This window comes from Chenopodium album, chromosome 8 (assembly GCF_948465745.1).
Source record: "Chenopodium album chromosome 8, dcCheAlbu1.1, whole genome shotgun sequence".
Lineage (NCBI taxonomy): Eukaryota > Viridiplantae > Streptophyta > Magnoliopsida > Caryophyllales > Amaranthaceae > Chenopodium > Chenopodium album.
In genome coordinates, this window is record NC_137841.1 from 72,477,274 (window position 1) to 72,498,571 (window position 21,298).

At 34.2% G+C, this 21,298-nt stretch overlaps 2 protein-coding genes across 3 annotated transcripts; one reads left to right on the forward strand and one right to left on the reverse strand.

Moving 5' to 3' along the window:
- Window positions 1–4: 4 nt before the first annotated feature.
- Window positions 5–11,922, forward strand: LOC145642291 (putative manganese-transporting ATPase PDR2). 2 transcript variants are annotated; one of them, XM_081693414.1, is made up of 23 exons: window positions 9–51; window positions 164–246; window positions 663–944; window positions 1,487–1,579; window positions 2,972–3,162; window positions 3,837–3,909; window positions 4,058–4,230; window positions 4,314–4,485; window positions 5,032–5,136; window positions 5,225–5,335; window positions 5,422–5,508; window positions 5,612–5,794; window positions 6,307–6,357; window positions 6,448–6,573; window positions 6,674–6,753; window positions 7,566–7,674; window positions 8,155–8,283; window positions 8,419–8,484; window positions 8,565–8,636; window positions 9,227–9,378; window positions 9,552–9,663; window positions 9,745–9,861; window positions 10,470–11,922. In XM_081693414.1, exons 3-23 carry the CDS (start codon window positions 696–698, stop codon window positions 11,565–11,567), a joined length of 3,549 nt encoding a protein of 1,182 aa, XP_081549540.1. In that variant the 5' UTR covers window positions 9–51; window positions 164–246; window positions 663–695; the 3' UTR covers window positions 11,568–11,922. The 2 variants fall into 2 exon arrangements, with proteins under 2 accessions (XP_081549539.1, XP_081549540.1); XM_081693413.1 differs by having other exon boundaries at window positions 5–246.
- Window positions 11,923–12,651: 729 nt separating this feature from the next.
- LOC145642292 (ribulose bisphosphate carboxylase small subunit, chloroplastic 1-like) lies at window positions 12,652–14,214 on the reverse strand. The gene is made up of 3 exons (XM_081693415.1): window positions 13,968–14,214; window positions 13,167–13,301; window positions 12,652–13,068 (listed from the first exon to the last, which is right to left on the reverse strand). The coding sequence occupies exons 1-3, from the start codon at window positions 14,139–14,141 to the stop codon at window positions 12,838–12,840; spliced, it is 540 nt and encodes a 179-aa protein (XP_081549541.1). The 5' UTR covers window positions 14,142–14,214; the 3' UTR covers window positions 12,652–12,837.
- Between the last annotated feature and the right edge of the window lie 7,084 nt (window positions 14,215–21,298).

Sequence of the window (21,298 nt, forward strand, 5' to 3'; positions counted from 1 at the left end):
TATTCTGTGCTCTTTACTGTAATAGATAAATCAATCGTACACTTTTGCAAGGTACTTTGATTTTAGGGTTGCAGAGATTGATTTACTTCCGAACACTTAATTCGATTTCGGAATGTCCAATCTCTGTTAAATCTTCATCTGATTGTCTGAATTTTTTTTTCAGCGTAACTTCAATCTATTAATTTACTTTAGCACTGTCAACTCTTTCTCCCATTGCTTCTCGAGCGATTTCTCAAATTTCTCAAGGTTAGTTTTTTCTCCAGTTTTTGGGTTTAATTTCTAAATTTGACATGAACCCATCTTATATTACATAGTTTTGCATTAGTTTTTATCTTTGTTCAATTTGCTATTGTTATTTGTTGTTTCAATTTGATGATTCGATCATGATGGGGTTGTTGGTTTGATTTTGGAGTATATGGGATCGAAAGTTGAAGAATTTCGCGCTAATTTGGATTGAATTTATTGAATTCTATGGATTAGGGTTTTTAATTTTTTGCTGTTGATGTAGCAATGCAATCCCAGTATTTGATTTTCCTCTGGGCGTCTTCTAGATGTTAGATAGATTAGCTTGATGGGGTTTAAAGATTCAGTCTTTAGAATGATTTTTGCATAATGTCTTGTTTAGATGTTAATTTTGTGTAATGTATTTTTCCCACATGCAGTGGATTGAGAATTTGACTTGGATTTTTATCGAGATGCCGAAATTTTGTATTGGAGGGAAAGTAGTTGATGGAATTGACTTGTTGAAGAAGAAGCAAAAGCTATGGCGACTTGACGTTTGGCCGTTTGCCATTCTTTATGCTCTTTGGTTGGCGTTGATTGTTCCTAGCTTAGATTTAACCGATGCCTTGATAGTTCTTGGCGGTCTCATCACCTTTCACATCTTGATCCTGCTGTTCACAGCTTGGTCTGTGGATTTCAAATGCCTTGTACAATATAACAAGGTATGTGGCATAATTATGATTTTGTTTTTCTTTTGGAATTTCTGTATGGTATCTGTTCCCATTGACATCCCTAACTAACTTAACCAAAGTTTACTAAATCAGTCGAAAAGTGGCATGGTGTGTTCTGAAGTCTTAACTGCACCCAATAACAGCTTTTGTTCAAGATATGTTTTTGAAAGGTCATTAATTTGAATAAGGAGATGTTTACTGTGGAGTAGGGGATAATATATGAGCAGTAAAAGTTCCCCAATACGCGAGGCCTTTGTTGACAATTGTAAGGGCTTAACGTTCATATTGTATATGCCGTGGGGTGTATAGGTATATACTACACCTGTAAACCAAAAGCATAACGATCAATATGGGAGTGGAGCTGGTAAATAACATGTGGTAATTAATGGTGCATACATGAGAATTCTATATGAGGGGCTATTTTGTAGATCCTGCTGGCATTTTCGCTCCAAGCAGTCATTTACTTGAAAGCTATTGAGGCGTGGCAGTGGGATCATCTATCAATAAAACAGTTGTGATTTTATGTTCTGCAGGTTGACGATATCCACCAAGCAGATTCTTGCAAAATTACTCCCGCGAAGTTCTGTGGCTCTAAAGAAATTGTCCCGCTTGAGTTCCGTAAACAAGTAAGATCCATTTTTTCCAGGATTTGGTAGGTTTATAGATTTATTAATTGATAAAATTTCTGGTATTTCTGTTCATGAGATGTATATCAGGTTTTTGGTTTTTGGAGCTTTGTATGCATTAATTAGTGTTGCTTACTTCTATTTAATCTGAGGGTATCAAAACTAAAGATACTGAAATTTAGGTGAGATCATGGGTGATTCTGTATATTTGTAGGTTAGTGAAGGTGCGATGAAAATCTAAGATTTTGAACCCACTCTTTTAATATTTGAGGACACTATACTTTTGGAGCAGTACATGTTCCTAAACATTTTTATGAGTTTTCCGCTCTTATTTTTACTGTGGCGGAGGATATTGATTATCGTTTACTTATACATCAATAAGTGGGGATGAAAAAATAATATGATCCATGGAAATCTTCATTGAGATCTTTTGTTCTACTTTTAATTTGATGTTTGCTGATCATACATTCCTACCATCCTTCATTTGTCCTATGATGTTCATAGATATAGGTTTGAGCGTGTAGAGTTTGGGAATTTTTCCAAAGTTGTCTTGATGCTTAAGGGTTAAGCTGGGAAATGATTCTGTGCAAGTTAGATTATTGTTAAGAATAGTGCAATTGTGGGGATATCATCTTTGATGGGAATGCAAACCTCCTTTAGCTACTTGCTTACACAGAGACTAGGGCTTTGCTGGTAGTATTTCAAGAAGCTAGCCTATACAGGTTGTCCTGTTTTGTTTGATAAACTTCTGTTTAGTGTTCTTAGAAGGTTGGCATGAGATGGATAAGACCATACAATTATTTATTTGATAGATATATAGCCCTCCTATTGTACATGGGCGACCTACTGACCACCGACAGTTTTGGTGGCATATTAATCTATTATTACCTTGTATAATGTTGTTTTCACTGGACTAAATGGAATGCTTTGATATATATGAAAATTTTTATGCTCCTCCCTTGGAAATTCACCTTGGAGGTTAGTTTCCCTGCGCATGTACAAAGTTAGAACTAAGGATTAAAGTCTTGCATTTATGAGGTTTTTTGTGAGCAACCCTTTCTCTCCTCTGTCACATATTCTTGTCTTTGCTTCTCTGGTTTTGTTGATTGGGAAGGACATTAATTCTCTAAGAACTTGTAAGAATAAATATTATTATTATTATAAAGGGTCAGTAGGGCACTTCATATGTTGTGGGGTTTATGTTTGTGTGTGTGAGAGAGAGGGAGAGGGAGAGGGAGAGGATTTTAAGACCTTTTAGTCTAGTACGTTAAGTCGTATAACCAGATCCAGATAGGTCCAATTTCATAGTATGTCAGACTTCTGGGTAGTATGTTTCTATTTTCTGTGCAATAATGATGATTAATAACAAATAACTTGGTTCACCCTTTGCAGGCAGGTTCCACTGAAGAAGGAGAAATTTTCTTTGATTTCAGAAAGCAAAGGTTTATCTATTCAAAGGAAAAGGAAACATTTTACAAGCTTCCTTTCCCAACTAAAGAAACATTTGGATACTATCTCAAAAATACTGGACATGGATCCGAAGCTAAAGTGGTTGCTGCTACAGAAAAATGGGGTCGCAATGTGTAAGTTTTTATCGCGCAATATGTCTCAAATCTGAATGATTGTATCATCGAATATCTTTTTTTTTTTTTTTTTTTTTTTTTTTGCAACACGACCACTGTCATCATTGTCACCATGACTAGTATGACCAATGTGTGTGGCTCTTGCTGCCACTTGCTAGTAAGAATACTTTTTGCCGTTTTTGGTATCCTTTTACTTTTAAAATTGTAATATATGTTGATCTCATTGTATATTTATTATTCTCAGCTTCCCCAATGATTTTACCAAGTACTTCCAACTATTTTGCTTTCCTGTAGAGTGTACCTTTATGCTCTTTAGACTTAAGCTATGAGCTGGAATTTCTGATGTTAGGGTTTTCTAAATTCATACTTTCATCATTTTCTTGCTCTTTTATTTCAATGTAATGGCTTTGCTGGGGATTCTTTTAGATTGATCTCCTTATATCTATGGAGAGGTAAGACTCTGCTTCTGTATTTCAGCAGATCGAGTGTAAGTAGAAGCACCCTTTTTTTGCTGTAAGCTCATACTGATTAGGCTAAAGGACTGGTGTTTAGATCACATCAAAAATTGATATACAATTTTTTTCTAATGCTGTTTCATATTGCAAAAACATGGATGATATACATATATTTTTTTTCCTGATTCCTTTTACTCCACTTTGTAAATGTTGCTGCAGATTTGAGTACCCCCAACCAACTTTCCAGAAACTAATGAAAGAGCACTGCATGGAGCCCTTTTTTGTTTTCCAGGTTTGCTTCTTCTGGTGTACTTTTTTTTTTGTGTGTGTTGATTTCTTTATGCTTGTAGAACTTCCCTGCTCCTGTTTGTCATTTACTTAAAATTTCAGATAATTTTTTACCTTGTATATGATTTTGAGTTGATTTTTTCTGTGTTTAGGTCTTCTGTGTAGGTCTCTGGTGTTTAGATGAATATTGGTATTACAGCCTGTTCACCTTGTTCATGCTGTTCATGTTTGAGTCAACTATGGCAAAAACCCGCTTAAAAACTTTGACGGAGCTTAGACGTGTACGAGTTGATAGCCAGACACTAATGGTGCATCGTTGTGGCAAGTATGTGATTATTTATGCTGTATCAGTTTGTTTATTGGATTTAGAATTCAGTTTCCTGATGGTGAATTGGTGATGCATTGCAGGTGGGTGAAACTTTCTGGAACAGACCTTCTTCCCGGAGATGTTATTTCTATTGGACGCGCATCTGGTCAAAATGGCGAAGATAAGTCTGTCCCAGCAGATATGTTATTATTAGCTGGAAGTGCTATTGTCAACGAGGCCATTCTCACAGGCGAGTCTACTCCTCAGTGGAAGGTGCTTCTTCTCCCTTTGCATTTCATTTCAACTTTGTCTTGGTGTAGTGGCTTCTGCTGAGTTTTGTTGCATTCAGTTATAATGGAATCTTACTCAGACATGTTAATGTTGGTTGATAATTTTTTAATCTTAAATTCTTTTAAATGTTGTCTTATTTAAAAAACAGGCAAGTCAGAACCCACCACTGAGGGCTGGGCAGGGTTGAGGGGAATCCTTGAGTTGAGCCCCTTGAGTATTAAATCCCTGTCAATGGGGTTGATGTTGAAAGGGGTCATGACTCTCCTCCTCCTCCTCCTCCTCCTCCTCCTCCTCCTCCTCCTCCTGAGTTTAGCTTGTCTCTATGTTTTATGTTACCTGAAATTGCTGATCAAGGGATCATACTAAATTCTTCTATATGTAACTGAAATAGAAAGCTTAACATAATACTATTATTAGAAGCTCAGTTGTAGCATTGGCATTGATACACCAAGTCAGTTAGATGTATTTGTTTGTGAACTAAAGTGCTGGATTGTGATATAGTGAGTTTTGAAACTTGGAATTTTGTAGGTATCCACCACAGCCAGATCTGCTGAGGAGAAGCTTTCAATTAAAAAAGATAAAAGCCATGTGCTTTTTGGTGGTACAAAAATATTGCAGCACACTCCAGATAAGGTAGTTTTTTTTTTTTTTTCATCTTACTGTTATATTAGTATAATATCATGTTCAAACTTTTCTTCACTAATATGCTGTGATGTATCAGTCTTTTCCTCTGAAAACCCCTGATGGTGGCTGTGTAGCTGTTGTCTTACGAACTGGTTTCGAGACAAGTCAAGGGAAATTGATGCGCACGATATTATTTTCTACTGAGAGAGTATGTAATCTTCTTGTCTGTCACTGTTTCCCTGTTGGTACACTTGATGTTATCTTCTCACAATATAACATGCCATTTTGTATCAGGTTACGGCAAACAGTTGGGAAAGTGGATTGTTCATCTTATTCTTGGTTGTATTTGCAGTTATAGCTGCTGGTTATGTATTGATGAAGGCAAGTACATGTTTGCATAGTTTAATACTATTTAATTTGTGTGCATTTCAACTCTTTAAAGTTAGTATGACTATGCTTCTGATAAGCAAAGTGTCTTTTGTAGGGACTAGAGGACCCTACCAGGAGCAGATACAAACTTATCCTGAGTTGTTCGCTGATTATTACTTCTGTTATACCCCCTGAACTTCCTATGGAGTTATCTATAGCTGTCAATACTTCCCTTATCGCTTTAGCTAGACGTGGAATATTTTGCACAGAACCATTCCGAATTCCATTTGCTGGGAAGGTGAGTGACTTTTTCCTTATAAAAGCCTCCAAAATTATTTCTACTTGAATTTTCATCATTTTGAAGAGTTGAAATTTGTGTTGTAAATTTCTCTTAGAGGAGAGGTATGGTTATGTTCTGGACTGATTTACAGAACTTGCTTAAGACTTTGTGATACCCCCGAGCCCGGAGATCCTGATAGTAAACCCCATACACTTCTTTATTTTGGTTTTTGATTTCAATAATATGTTGGTGTTAGTTTCTCCAAAACACAAACAATATCTGGAATTATATTCCAATGGGTTCACCAAGCTCTAAGTTATGTCTAATAGCTTAAGGCAGTTTGGTCCATTGTTCCATGTGTTGCGGTACCTGTCTGAATTTATTGGTCTTGAACATTATGGTTAGCTTTTTGATGCGCTGGGCTATATATGATGGGACTTGCAACATTGACATTAACCTATGACAAAATAAGCATCGTCTTCTCTTCTTTGCTAGAATTCTGAGCTTTTTAATCACTTTATTATTTGCAGGTTGATATATGTTGCTTTGACAAGACAGGAACCCTGACTTCAGATGATATGGTGTGTCTTATATTCGCTTTGTTAAATGAGTCTACTTGAGCCCAAGATTCTTTCAACTCCTTTATTTAATATTTTTCTTGTTGCCCTTAGGAATTCTCAGGTGTGGTTGGATCCACAGAAAGTTTGGAATTAGAGACAGATATGAAAAAAGTACCAGGTCGAACACTGGAGATTCTCGCTTCTTGTCACGCCTTAGTCTTTGTTGACAACAAGCTGGTATGCTTTACTATTCAGTTAGTCGTCAAAATTATTTGCTGCGTACAATTTCTAATATCTTCGGAGTTTATTTTTTGTTTTTTTTTTTTTTTAAATCCAGGTTGGTGATCCTCTTGAGAAAGCTGCATTGAAAGGAATTGACTGGTCCTACAAATCTGATGAGAAGGCGATGCCTAAAAAGTAAGAGATGGCATTAGTGTCAAGTATTCTTTTATCCACACACTTGAATACCCTTTATCAGTTCTATGGCTTTCTTACTCCATATTTAGGATGTCATAATTCCAGCAATAATTTGCACCAAAGACATTTCACCAAAACTCCCCCACCCCTTTACTTCAGTGCTTTTGTACTCACATGGAGTATTAAGGACTGTCTTATTTATAAATGTCCATGTACAGATTGCCTGCTGTTTTTGTTGGTTGGAACTTGATCTGGTCTTATGGTTTTGGGCCCTTTTGGCCATGTATATATACAACTCAGTTATGTTAATGACCGCCACCACAACCTGTAGAGGCGTAGATTGTAGTATAAATCACCTTATTAAGGGAATATTTGGGAAGATTCAGATATATGTCATGTCAGGCTTATAATCACTAAAGAGGCTTTTTTTGTTCTACCAACTTTTTTGGTTAGGTTATGTATCAATGCTAGTATGAAAGCTTTGCCATAAATAGTACCTCATACATTCAAACATCCAGGCAGCATCTACTTTGTTGCCTTCTCTGTTATTGTTCGTTGTATTATAAAGTATTTAAGCTGGTAAGGCTATGTGCCTCCAACCCTCATACTTAACTGACACACATCAGTTATCAAACTACACCACAACAGAAAAAGATTACATCAGACCACACCAGATGTCCTCTCTCTGATACAATTCTTTGTTTTTCTGAGAGACCTGCATGTGTTGCAACTTGCATGATAGGATTGCAAATGCTGTGCAAATTTTGAGTACTTGTGAACTGATGTGTTTGTTTGATCTATCGTTTTTGTAGGGGTAATGGAAATCCTGTGCAAATCGTTCAACGGCATCACTTTGCATCTCACTTAAAACGAATGGCAGTGGTTGTACGTGTTGATGAGAATTTTTTATCATTTGTGAAGGTTTGTCTCTGCACCTCTCCAGATTTTTCATTGGTAAATCATGAGCTAGTATGTATGTAATTAGCTGTGTATAAGAAAATACAGATGGTGGATCTGCATAAATTAAGATGGAATTCATGAAACCATAAAAACTAAAAAAATAACTATTGCAAATGCTGGAGTCCAGGCATTTTATGCTACAATTTCATTACCTTTGTGTGTCTGCGCTTGCGCATGTGTTATTTTCTTTGTATAATTTCAAATAGTCCTGTTGTCAATTATTGTTCCTTTGTCGATATGGAAGTCTGTATAATACGTGAATAATAAGCATGTTTAGAACAATCCTGTTCTTTCTCTGCAGAACTATACGTTTAATGTATATGTTCTCTGTTGATTTGCTTCTCATACAATGAATCTTGGTTGTTGAGTAGTGGATTATTGTGCAATTATGTAAAATCATGTGTGGCTTAGACTCCATGTGTATCACTTTTTATGATCCAGGGTGCACCTGAAACTATTCAAGATAGACTTATAGACTTGCCATCCTCATATGTCGAAACGTACAAAAAATATACACGTCAAGGATCTAGGGTTTTGGCCCTGGCATACAAACCCCTTCCAGAGATGACAGTAAGCTTTCTTCCATTTTATTTCATCAGTTCTGATTTATGAAAAGCAAAGTTTGTTACCCACTTTATGTTCACCGTGCTGTATGGATTGGTTTATTTACCTTAATTATTGTTTGATGTGTTTGGCTACCTGAAGGTCAGTGAAGCCAGAAGCCTGGATCGAGATGTGGTGGAAAGGGACCTAACTTTTGCTGGTTTTGCGGTAGGCTGTACTACTGTGCATTTTTGTCTTACTGTATCATTTTTGTCTCTTGGTATCCTTAAATTTTCTTCTAATTTCAGGTTTTTAATTGCCCTATCCGCCATGACTCAGCCTCTGTATTGGCTGAACTTAAAGGGTCCTCGCATGATCTGGTAAGGAAGTCAATGTCTTAGTTCACTTGTTTTCAGACCTACGCTTGAGATAATTCCTGGCTTATGTCATTTTTTTTATAGCACGTTAAAATCTGCTGTGGATTAATTGTTGACTTCAGTAATAATTGCATAAATTGTTTGGTATAGTGTAAAGTGGGAATGACTTCTGCCATAATAGGGAAATTTTTTTGAAATGTATTCTATATCCTTTCATGTAATACTTTGTTCAATTATCATGTAATGAGAAAGAGTGAATGAAGCATAGCAGCTATTAATTTCTTCCAGATGATCTTTTGCTTCTTCCATCCATTATATAGATCTGTGGCACTTCTAAAGTTATATTTTATTGAAGCAATTTGATAAATGTGTAAGCCATTCTTGAAATATAAAACCAACATACAAAAGCGGATTGTGTGTATTTGGCTGGAAAACTATCATATGAGTAATTCATATGATCCTGCTGCATCTTTATGTAATCACTAATTGTGACTTAACTATGAATTTCTATTTCCACTTGTACATCACTATATCTCTTCCAACTCTTGATCAATGACTGATGCTGCCTTTTACACTTTGGGGAATCCTTGCAGGTGATGATCACTGGTGATCAAGCACTAACTGCTTGCCATGTTGCTGGTCAAGTGCATATCATTTCCAGACCAGCACTAATTCTATCTGCAGTAAAGGGTAGTGACAGATATGACTGGGTTTCACCAGATGAAACTGAGACCTTACCTTTCAAGTAAAGCCCCACTAATTCTCCTCACACACTTCCCTATTTATTGCTATTTATGCATTTATTTGATATACAAGCATTTAAACATTGAAAATTTGAAAATGTTTCCTATTTTCTTATGCTACTTTTCCATCTACTTTTCTTTTATTTGTTTTGATAAACTAGACTTTTTTTTCCAGTGCAAATGAGGTTGAGGCTTTGGCTGACTCACATGATCTTTGTATTGGTGGTGATTGCTTTGAGATGCTGCAGCGGACATCAGCTGTTCTGTTAGTTGTGCCTTTTGTTAAGGTTTGCGAATTCCAATGTTTGAGTGTTGAAGTTTGGAGAAGAATTTTAATTCATTTAAACTTATTTCTGTCTATAAATCAGGTTTTTGCTAGGGTTGCTCCTGAACAGAAAGAGCTTATTTTGACCACACTAAAAACTGTGGGAAGGATGACACTAATGTGTGGTGATGGTACAAATGATGTTGGAGCTCTCAAGCAGGTAATGTTCGGTAAAATAAATGTCTGATCTTCATTTCTGCTGTGCCTATGATCTTTCATTTTGCTGCTGCTTTAGAATATTTCATGTATTTTGGGGCAAGTGTGAGTTATTTGTATTTTCTTTTTTTACTTTTGTTATATTCAGCCATTATGCGACATTCTAGTTGGCAACCTTTTGGGGTTCTGTATCTTCTTCCCTTTTTTTTTCAAAAAGATCATTTCAAAGGGTCCAAGTGGGAACTCGTATAATCCAATCGTTTTTTTGTTAGACCTGCATTTTGGATAGACAATGGCCTAAGACCTATGCGTCTTTTCATAAAGTAAACTTGATCTAGTTATTAATTTCTGTAAGCTAGTTTCATTTGGTTTCATACTCAACAGGATGTTCAATTTTTGTGTTAAATTTATATATACTTATCTGTAGCTGTTATTGAACTTGGATAATACTTATTGGCTCTAAATTTAACTCATCTGAACTCATAGCCCTTTTTTTGAATTTTATGGCCTTGATTTTATCTGAAATTATCTAGAGTTATCTGAACCTAGTTTTGCATTTATAGCTCCAAGCTTCCCACATGAAGTACTCTTGATTTATTGTTATGTTATTAGGCACATGTTGGGGTGGCTTTGCTAAATGCTGTGCCCGGAGATTCCTCCGGAACTGCAAAAAATGAAACTAGTGCATCCAAGTCCAAGAAGGCAAAGGTTGCTTCTGAGGATAAGAAAGCTGTCAATGTTAGTGGTGAAGGCTCTTCAAAAAAGAAATCTGCTTCTAAATCTGAATCCTCTACCCAAGCATCTGGCAATAAGCATCTGACTGCAGTTGAGTTGCAGAAGCAGAAGCTAGAGAAGATGTTAGAAGAGATGAATGACGATGGTGATGGTCATTCAGCCCCCATAGTGAAGCTAGGGGATGCCTCGATGGCCTCACCTTTCACTGCAAAGCATGCATCAGTGGCCCCAACTACAGATATTATTCGCCAGGGTCGGAGTACTCTTGTTACCACACTTCAGATGTTCAAGATCCTTGGTCTGAACTGCCTGGCAACTGCCTATGTGCTCAGTGTCATGAACTTGGATGGTGTCAAGCTTGGTGATGTCCAAGCAACTATTAGTGGGGTTTTCACTGCTGCTTTTTTCCTATTCATCTCCCATGCTCGCCCGCTTCAAACACTCTCGGCTGATCGACCCCACCCTAATATATTCTGCTGCTACGTTTTTCTCTCTCTACTTGGACAGTTTTCTGTCCATCTGTTCTACTTGATTAGTTCCGTGAAGGAGGCTGAGAAATACATGCCTGATGAGTGTATTGAACCAGACTCTGATTTCCATCCAAATCTGGTAAATACAGTTTCATACATGGTTGGAATGATGTTGCAGGTTGCCACTTTTGCAGTGAATTATATGGGGCATCCTTTCAACCAGAGCATTACAGAAAACAAGCCCTTCCTATACGCTCTAGTGTCAGCAGTCGGATTTTTCGTTGTCATCACATCTGATCTGTTCAGGGACCTCAATGACTGGCTAAAATTGGTGCCCATGCCAAAACCTTTGAGAAATAAGCTGTTGATTTGGGCTTTGTCTATGTTCTTGATTTGCTATTTCTGGGAAAAGTTTTTGAGATGGGTATTCCCTGGAAAAATGCCCGCATGGAGGAAACGCCAACAACAAGCTGTGGCTAACTTGGAGAAGAAGAAAAATGAGTAAATTTCAGATGGTTACAGACGAAATTTTCTCTTCAATGCTCGAGCCTCACTTGCCTGCTGCTGCTGCCGCCATACATCGATGGAGCAAAAAGGAGCCAGCTTACATGCAGCCACATAACATGTTTAAAATGTATTTCATGCTGGCTGTTGTTGGGCATTTTTGTTAGGACATGCTTCCCCATTCTTTGTAATGATTAGAGATGTTTGTTATGATAATTATGGTCCTTCGCAGCCATAGTGATAGCGGTTCTTACATTTAACGTACGCCTGGAAAGGTTATTTATGTTCTCTCTAGTTGAATACCTATTTACAATCTCATAAGATTATATGAAGTTATACCACTATTTTTTCATTCAGTTGCATTCAGATTTTTTTTGCTGGTGTTTAGTTGTAAATTTAAAGGCTGTAATGTCCTATAATCTGGTCCCAAGTTCATTACATGGCCAGCATTGAGGCAGAGAATTGGTAACGCTTGGGTGTGATCTTTTTTGGTCCCTACCTCTCGTCACGAGTAGCAGTCTGATGTTCTAATCTTCAGGGCACTGCTTCTGTCCTGATATGCACCGCGTCTAGAAATTTCTTAGTTGTAATACAGCAGTCTGATGTTCTATTCTACAGGCACTGCTACTATCCTGATATGCACCGCGTCTAGAATTTTCTCAGTTGTAATATCAACTCGTAATGTGACAAGGCAGACAGATCTAAAGGCTAGTATTATCTTGCTTGGATTGTACTGTATATTCTCATATAAGTTCATAACCTTGAAAATAAAATAATTCTGTTAATTGAACTTAATTACACATCAAAATGTCAGTTTCATTATTGTCAGCTGTTTATGCTATGAAGATCAAAAGATTCAACTCATATACTGATATATATACTCGAGTTATACTTATTCTGATTTCGACGTAAATCTCTCTAATCCTTATATTTGCAATCATATGTAGATACATTGTGAATTTTAGGTCCAAACATAAATTGTGCAAGAAAGTAATGCATTTGACAAAGTAAGAATTGGAAGAAGTTGTAAATATATAATTGTTAGGGACAAAAGCTATTATTATAGAGTACAATGCTCAACATTCAGGGACAAAAGCTATTATTATAGAGTACAATGCTCAACATTCCCATTCCATTAAAACATCCGAAAAGACATCAACTTAAGAAGGGAAAATAAAAAACAAAAAGTGTTTTGAACAAGAAATAAAACATCAAGTACTAACTACACTTGTTCAACAAAATAATGCACAAAAACATTGTTGATTTTAAATTTAGTAGCCTTCTGGCTTGTAGGCAATGAAACTGATGCATTGCACTTGACGGAAGCTGTCGAATCCAATGATACGGATGAAGGCGTTGGGGTACGCCTTCTTGGCCTCCTCAAGCTCGTTAACAACCTGGGTTGGGTCAGTGCAACCGAACATAGGCAACTTCCACATGGTCCAGTATCGTCCATCATAGTATCCTGGTGACCTGTGGTTCTCACGGTACACAAATCCGTGCTACAATAATAACACAAAATGTGTTAGCTATGTACACACGTAAATATATAATATGTTATTAACCAATAAAAAAATATTGTAATTAATGTGAAACTTACCTCGGTCTCGAATTCTAAGCAAGGAACCCATCCCTTGTTAAGAAGGTATTGGACTTCACTAAGCAAAGACTCAGTGGTTAGAGGTGGAAGGTAAGACAAGGTCTCGAACTTCTTCTTGCCAACTGGTGGCCATACCTGCAATTTATTCAACAATTCTAATTAGGGCCTATTTACTTCAAATTAATTTTAGTTCAGTTCACCTCCAATCAGTTTAATTCATTTCCTAATTTTCTTTTTTAATAAAATATTCATTTCAGCTTTGTTTTGTTCAGTTCAGTTTAGTTCAGCTTCAATTAATTCAGTTCAGTAAATATGAACGAACCCTTAATTATATTATATGAATTTTTAATTTCGTATTACTTTTATAATTAATTTTTTGTAAATGAAAAAAATGAAGGTATAAATATCATAAATTATTTACAAAGCCTAGACTTTTGTTAATTTTTAAAGTTATAGATCCCCAAAAAAATTAACTAATTTTACTCTGTACTCTATATCAAATAAACATAACTCAAAGAGAAAATACACACTATAATCCTAGGTTAGCGAGTTTATCCTAAAATTGTCTATCTATATATCCAAATCAATTAATTTTCGAAATATCTTTCTCATTTCATGATATATGATGTATGAATTAACGTATGACAATTAAAACACCAATACATTGTCCGTGACTTATAACTTAAAATTGTTAAAAATAAAAAGGCAATATAATATTTCTAACTACTCCGTAATTTTAAACCCTAATAAAATAACAAACAATTTCTTAATTTATACTTCATATTAGTAGTAGTAGTATACCTGCATGCATTGGACTCTTCCACCGTTGCTAGCAAGGGAGGTAATGTCATCATTCTTCTTGGTGACGGGGAAGGCGACGGTCGACTTCAAGCCGTTGAAAGGAGCCACCATGCTGGCTTGAGCCGGGGCACGGACGGCGGCGACTGCGGTGGATGAGATAACGGAGGAAGCCATTTTGTAACACTAGTTCACTACTCTTTTACTTACTACTATTACAAATTTTATTTCTTGTCACAACTTTCTATGTTACAACCTTACTATATATAAAGACCTTATACTTCCTCTATGTGTTATTTTTAACAAGTGGATATGATTTTAGGATTATTTAATCTTGACCGTTGATTCTGTTAGGTGTTGATATTACACTTTAGCTACCACATACAGGGGAGTAGTTTCTACTTTTTTTTTTATTTTTTTATTTAATTTTTTGAATTTTTTTTTGAATTTTGATTTTTAATTACTTGGTTACTAAGCACCATGGATTGATGCCACGTGGCAAAACCCAAATCTTATCTCTTCTTTACAAAAATAGATGATAAGAAAAAAAATGTGTGATGGTTGTGAATTCATGAGATCCTAACTCTATCTTTAATTTGTTGAGATGTGGTATGATATAATATATGGTTTATTTCAACCCATTTTAGCAAGGGATTTTAGACCATACCTTTCTTCAGAAAATTTATTGGATTTTTCTTATGTGTAAACATCACCTTTTCCAATTGATGTTTATGATGACTTTTGAAGAATTAATATGATTGGTCTATCAATTCCTAATGTAGGACATTATTGATCATTATCAATGCTTATTATTTGACGATTACGCAATGTTATTTTCTCACTTATCTTAGAAAAATCTATTTTAAAAAGAAAAATACTTCAAACTTAAAAAACTTTAGAAGCATTAAAAACTAGCTTAGTTACAACCAAAATAAATTTTAATAAGTTCATATTAATAAAAATTAGGTAAATAAGCACACTGTTATCATATATTATGTAATGCAAAGTGTTTATCATACAAAGAAACGATTTTATATGTTTTACTTAAGTGTGAGCTACAATAAAAGCATTTGTGTCCAAGTAACATGGCGATCTTAATTTTGAGATTAACCAAAGTTTTCTAGCTAAGACATTGTAATTAACAAGATATAACAATGTGTAGTAGCAAAAAGAAGGGGAAGTAGAAGAGAAGAGTGAGCAAGTACTATACTGACTAGTGAGTAGACTAGTCTGACTACATTAACAGTAAAGATTCAAGCTTTATGAATCTCAATTATGCTAACAATCATTGGTTTGTCAGGAAAAAATAAAATAAAAAATACTGTATGAATTTGTTCCATGGTACGGAAAGAATTTCTTGAATCCAGACCATTAATTAATTTAGATAATTTGTAAATAAATTTAGGTCATTTTCTATGTTTTCACCTTTTGCTTATATCATTAATTAAAATGTCCTAGAGTAGGAGCAAGAAGGCCTCGTTGCTCAAGTAGTCTAACCTCTAAAGCGAACTAGAGAAATGAGATGCATCGAATGCCCTTATTGCCCTGTTAGTAAGAAAAGAAGGTAATGTCAATTTGCTTGTTAGAGTAAGCTTGCAAATTACATGTTGTACTATGGACTACTTGTTCCTTGTACGTACTAGTATGAATTGTTAATTTGTTTCATGATTTTTGTGTTTTTTGTAAGTTGTATTTCATCAAAATTGTCGTATTTTTAATAGATGTCATGATCACTAATTAGAAAAGATATATAGCATTTCCTTTGAAATTACTTTTCTAGGTCCAATCAGCATAAAAATCTAAAATTATTTTAATAAAGTATGTAAATTTTAAATTTTAAATTTTATTACTTTATCAAATTTACAAATTGACAAAAAATTCGAGGCTAGAAAATTGCTACAAAAGAAACAATAAAGCAAAATCTTTGAATTTCTCCTCATTCACCCAAAAATAAAATATCTATAATTCTTTATGCAATAATAATTGACAAAACAAGAACAACGGTCCAATGAAAAATCAAACAAATGAATAAATACAAGTCATTTTCTCCAACACCAACAAGAGTAAATTGGTGGTCTTACAATTAAAGAAAAGACGTGACTAGTATGTTTCAACATTATACTAAGGGTCACATGCAATAAGAATTAAGAAGGAAGTTTCTTAAAAATCATTTGGGCTCATCAAGCCCAAAGGCCCAATTTATTGGATCTTGTCTATTTCAAGAAAACCTTTGTAGATTGATTGGTGCTACTTTAGAATTTATATATTTTGGTGGGCTTATATCTTAGTTTTGCACTTACCATCTACCATTAACTTAAGTCACACACATTTGAGAAATGAATAGGAACATAATACGGGTAAATGAAGTATTCTCTTTGTAGTCGACAATGAGGGATAATCTCGATCAAGTTGTTAATGACTTGTGATAGGTTGTGAGTCCGGCGTCTCATTTATAGTGGTGAAGTTCAAGCGTAAGACCTTCAAGTCACCAATAAGTGAAACTCACACCACTAGACTAACTCATCAAGTCTTTCTTAGTTTTCTAATATGTAGTTTATTCCTATTATGAAAGTATACTCTTTAAAAGATTATACTTCATATTACTTTACATTAGAACTAAATGTGTATACTGATAGATTATTGATCAAAGTTTAGTATATTGTACCTTTCATCTCAAAATATCAACACTGTAATTTCAATAGCTAGTGGTAGAAAACTCCCTTAAAATTATAATTACTCTAAAAATTATAAAAATTTAATTCAAATCAATTATTATATGAACTTCCAATGCTTATATATAACTTGCACCTTGTGACGGCCGATGAAAGTTTTTGTTAACATAAATATCTAAGGAAAATTGAATTCAATTTACATAATTAGATATTTAATTAATTAGTTCAAGATCAAAAACATGGTGATATTGAGTATAAATGGTGATTTTTGATATATTTCAAGTGTACCTATTATTATTATATGATCTTCCCTATCACCATACACTTCATGACTAATTCAAGACTACCCTACTATATTCCATGATAATTTAATCAACTTAGCTAATGTTTGTTGTAATTAAATTTATAATCCATGTGAAATAAAAATATAGAAGGAATTGATTGATCAAGTTACCAACTTTCGTGGAACTACATACTATATTCTATCATCATGGAGCATTTAATTTACTACAGTAGGATTACAGGATAGATTATACACGCACGCGCCATGCAAGCGCGTGAATATAGTATATGGTATATGCGGCTGCTGAGAATTTGGAGAGACAACGAATTAGGCCTTTCCACTCAACCAGGAAGAGCCATTTCTGCATTTGCTTCTTTTAATTTTTCTTCCCTAATTTATTTATACCAGCCAAAAAATTAAAAATTGATGATAACCTTTCAATCTTTGATCCCTTTTCAAACTTTAATAATGGGTGATCTATAATTATTACAATAACATATTTATAAAGTTAAAAGTAAAGGCATATTAAACAATCATCAAATAATGAAAATAACTCAATCAAATTAGGTGTCGTTTGGTTGCTATGGGAATTTACTTCCCATAGAAACTTGTATTTTATGGGAATTAAATTCCTACATCAAATTCATGGGAATTGCTTAAAATTGTTTGGTTGACATGAAGGAAATTGCAAATCATGGGAATTTTGACTTACCTAGGGGGGTTGGGTAATCAACTTCCCATGTTTTGTGGGAAGTCACAATTCCCATGAATTTGCAATTCCCTCATTTTCACTTTTTAGTGTCAACCAAACAACTCACTCATTTTCAAATTCTAATTTTTGACTTCCTCCATTTTTTTTGTGTAACCAAACAACCCCTTAGAATAAAAAAAACCTTACTACAAAGTACAACACTTCAACGGTTTGTTATTCAATTCATTCCAAGTTATAATAATGAGCTTATATATATTGCACTCCTACACAATGTGTTGTTATAGTGTGGTGTGAAGTTATTTGAGTTGGTAATTAATAACTACTCCAGTACTCCTTCCTTCATAAAATATTTTTGTTTCCTTTATCAAATGTGTATTCTCTTACAATTTTGTTGCATGCAAGACAATTTTCTTTAAAATTTTCATATCAATAATTACCATATTTCTAAATTTAAACAATTATAACAATGGAAACTACTTTCTTGTATGCCCTTTCTATTTGTTTGCTTGATTTAATTTTTCTTTTTTATATTATTTTACGTTATCACGCGACGTGGCTCAAATTGTCCATTCTCACCTTAATTACTTCTCTAATCCCCTTACTAATTGTTCGTTCAACTCATAAAGACGACGGAGGTAAAAGTAATTCCTTTATTGTACAATTGTACATATCTGACCCCAGCAGTGGCGGAGCCACACTGTCCACTTGAATTTGCTAAATAGAAAAATTCAAGTGTAAAATTTTGGAATTTGTCATATTTTCTATCAAAATTTGATCATTTAATCTAACTAGAATTTAAACAAATGTATTTTGATCCCACTTGATGATATTTCTTGATTCGCCACTGACTAATCCATGGTGTACTTTTACGTTTTTGGCTGAAGTTATACATATTATACGCTTTTTAGTTCTTATCCTAATAATACCAATTATCATTGTCACTAGACCCGGCCATTTAGTATATATATATATATATATGTAATTATGTATGGGCTTAAAGTTTTAGTATGGTATGTTCTAATACAGGATAGTTCGATGTAATTCAGTCAAGTCAAAAACTACGAGTTTTAAACAACCTAACTGCATGTCGATTATGCATAGTAGCCAACAAAGTATACTCAGCACAACAACCTCAATCTGTGGGTTTCATGCATATAATATAATTAGTCGTTTATTCATGTTTATATAATGTTTTGCACCAACAAAGTAGATTACTTTACAATATATTTATTTATATATTTGGTGGAAAAAAGTGAAAGGTCCTACACTCTTACAACTCCTATTGAGCCGGAAATAATACACGTAAAAGATAATAAATTGTGCACTAGACATTTTCTCAAGTTTATGTGTGATACATTTGTATCCAAGATTTGTTCTACAAGACACCGAATAAAGAGCGATACAAAACTATACCACCATATACATATGCAAATCAACAATCGAGATTAGTCTTCACCTACAATTTTACTCCTTCTACCTTCGTCACTGGTTATGTGCAACGATTTAATATAAAGCAGAGAGGGAAAATGTCTAATCGTTATATATAATCTGTAACGAAGGTACTAATTATACAATGGTTAGTGGTAAGGTAATACCACTTGGACACTCAAAAAATGCGGAGGGTAGGGATGTGTAGAATAAAAAAAAGTTTAAGTGATGGCAAAATCTAACATGTCAAACCGAAATCCAAGTTGATGGAACCACTATTATATTAATATTTCTTTCACAAATTAAAGTTTGGAATATTTAAATACTCCCTTTTCAAAACCAGGTATGTCTCCTTCTCAATCCAAAGTATTCAATTCATTAAATTAACTTTGAAACAATCAATTTGTTTTTATACAATAAAGTCAAGTTCATTTTATTTTATTATGGGTCCAATCTTATGGGATTATAACTCATAATCACCAAATTTAGACGACCGCCCTACTAATTAAACAGGATATAATTAATTAATTAATTAAAAACCACTTGAGTCTTGGACCGACCTCTGATAATAATATCAAATTTAAATACCTCTAATTGGGCGCCCACAGTCCACACTCCTCTAAAAGAAATACCAGAAACCAGAAACCGGAAACCAGTCGCCGGTTTTGTAAGGTTTTACCAGAAATATTGGAAATTTGTTTACTTTATAATTTAATTTTATGGTTTCCCGAAAACCAGGAGCTGGAGATGTGGAGTGGTGGGCCCTCACCAGTTTTCTCACCTTATGTGGCGATTCGACCGCACTCTGACATTTACACGTGTTCTTCACGCGCTATCTCGTGGTTATTTGGACTCACTTGCATGCCTCTCGACTGCCATTTTACCAAATGGCTATTTCTTTCTTCTTTTGCTACGTGTCTTCCATGCCATTTCCACATTTTTCACTTTTTTTTTTCCTTTTGTTTTTAATAGTTTTCATTTATTTTATAAATAAATAAATATACTTCAGATAAGATATGCAATACCGAGTAATTGAGTAATGTTATATGAAGACTTAAGAGCACCATGACTAAAAATAAACATTCATTCCGTAATATATTTTCTATTGTAATACGAGTATAAGATACTGTTCTCTTCAGCTTAATTTCAGTTTGATTTCTAATTTTGTATATAAACAATTCAGTTTAATTCAATTCGATCCAGCTCAGTAAATCAAAACAGGTTCTTAGTTTAAAATAACATAATAAAATAACACGTAAATTAGTGTAACTAATATTATACTTATTTACCTAAGTTTTGATAAATATAGATACGAAGTTACGAGTATTTATCAATTTTGATATACTCCATACAACAAAGAAAATCAAATGAATAAACCACACAGATTTCCAAAGTACACATAATTCATCATATATAAGTACTAATGATTGCAATTATGAATTGGATTTATCTCATTATGCTTTAGTGAAAGAATGATTCATTCATAATTAGCATGAATATAAATACTTTCTCCATATTATAAATCGAAATATTTGAGATTGTGCATTATTTGTATATACTTTTTTAACCGCCGCTTTTGTAATTTATTTGTTATAAAAATATAATCACAAGAGATCCGTTTTGATTTAAATTTAACATTTTCAACTATTATAAAGATATAAGATTCGAAATGTGTAAAGTTAAGAGTACAAAGTATGTGTTGAGATATATGGAGATATGATTCATATGAATGCATGTGGAGTATTAGCCATTAGGGTTCCAAAGTTCCAGGCCAAGTATAGCTGGATGGATTGCAATCCTTTTAAAGTTTAGTGCATTTAGTATTTAGACTATGAAGGCTGCAGAAATTGGAACTCGTACCCCTTTTTTTATTTTCTATGTACTCCCTATTTTTGTTTTTGTACTGTTTGTCAATTTAATTCGTTCAAAACTACTACTAGTGTAATTCGAGTATATCTGATCTATATGTGGTATATTTTTGAATTTCAAAAAGATATGTCCAAGCTCCAACTCTCCAACCCTTATCTCGTTGATGAACAAGCATAGATTGTCCAGATTATAATGTGCATGGAAGTTTTTTTTGTAAGCATGTTTTGCTCAATATTTCTTAGACCCTATTATTTTGAGTTGTTCTACTAACTTTGTCCAGAAGCTTAATAGAGCAAGGCCTTAATCGTTTATTAAGGGTTGGGTACAACGATTGAGATCGATAAAACTTTCAATTAATAACAAAAAAAAA

Coding starts and splice junctions, on each gene's coding strand:
- LOC145642292 (XM_081693415.1), bottom strand. CDS start 14,141: ATGGCTTCCTCCGTTATCTCATCCACCGCAGTCGCCGCCGTCCGTGCC. Junction 13,302..13,967: donor GAAGAGTCCAATGCATGCAG/GTATACTACTAC, acceptor AATAAATTGCAG/GTATGGCCACCAGTTGGCAA. Junction 13,069..13,166: donor GCTTAGAATTCGAGACCGAG/GTAAGTTTCACA, acceptor TTATTATTGTAG/CACGGATTTGTGTACCGTGA.
- LOC145642291 (XM_081693413.1), top strand. CDS start 696: ATGCCGAAATTTTGTATTGGAGGGAAAGTAGTTGATGGAATTGACTTG. Junction 5,795..6,306: donor GAATTCCATTTGCTGGGAAG/GTGAGTGACTTT, acceptor TATTATTTGCAG/GTTGATATATGTTGCTTTGA. Junction 7,675..8,154: donor ATTTTTTATCATTTGTGAAG/GTTTGTCTCTGC, acceptor TTTATGATCCAG/GGTGCACCTGAAACTATTCA.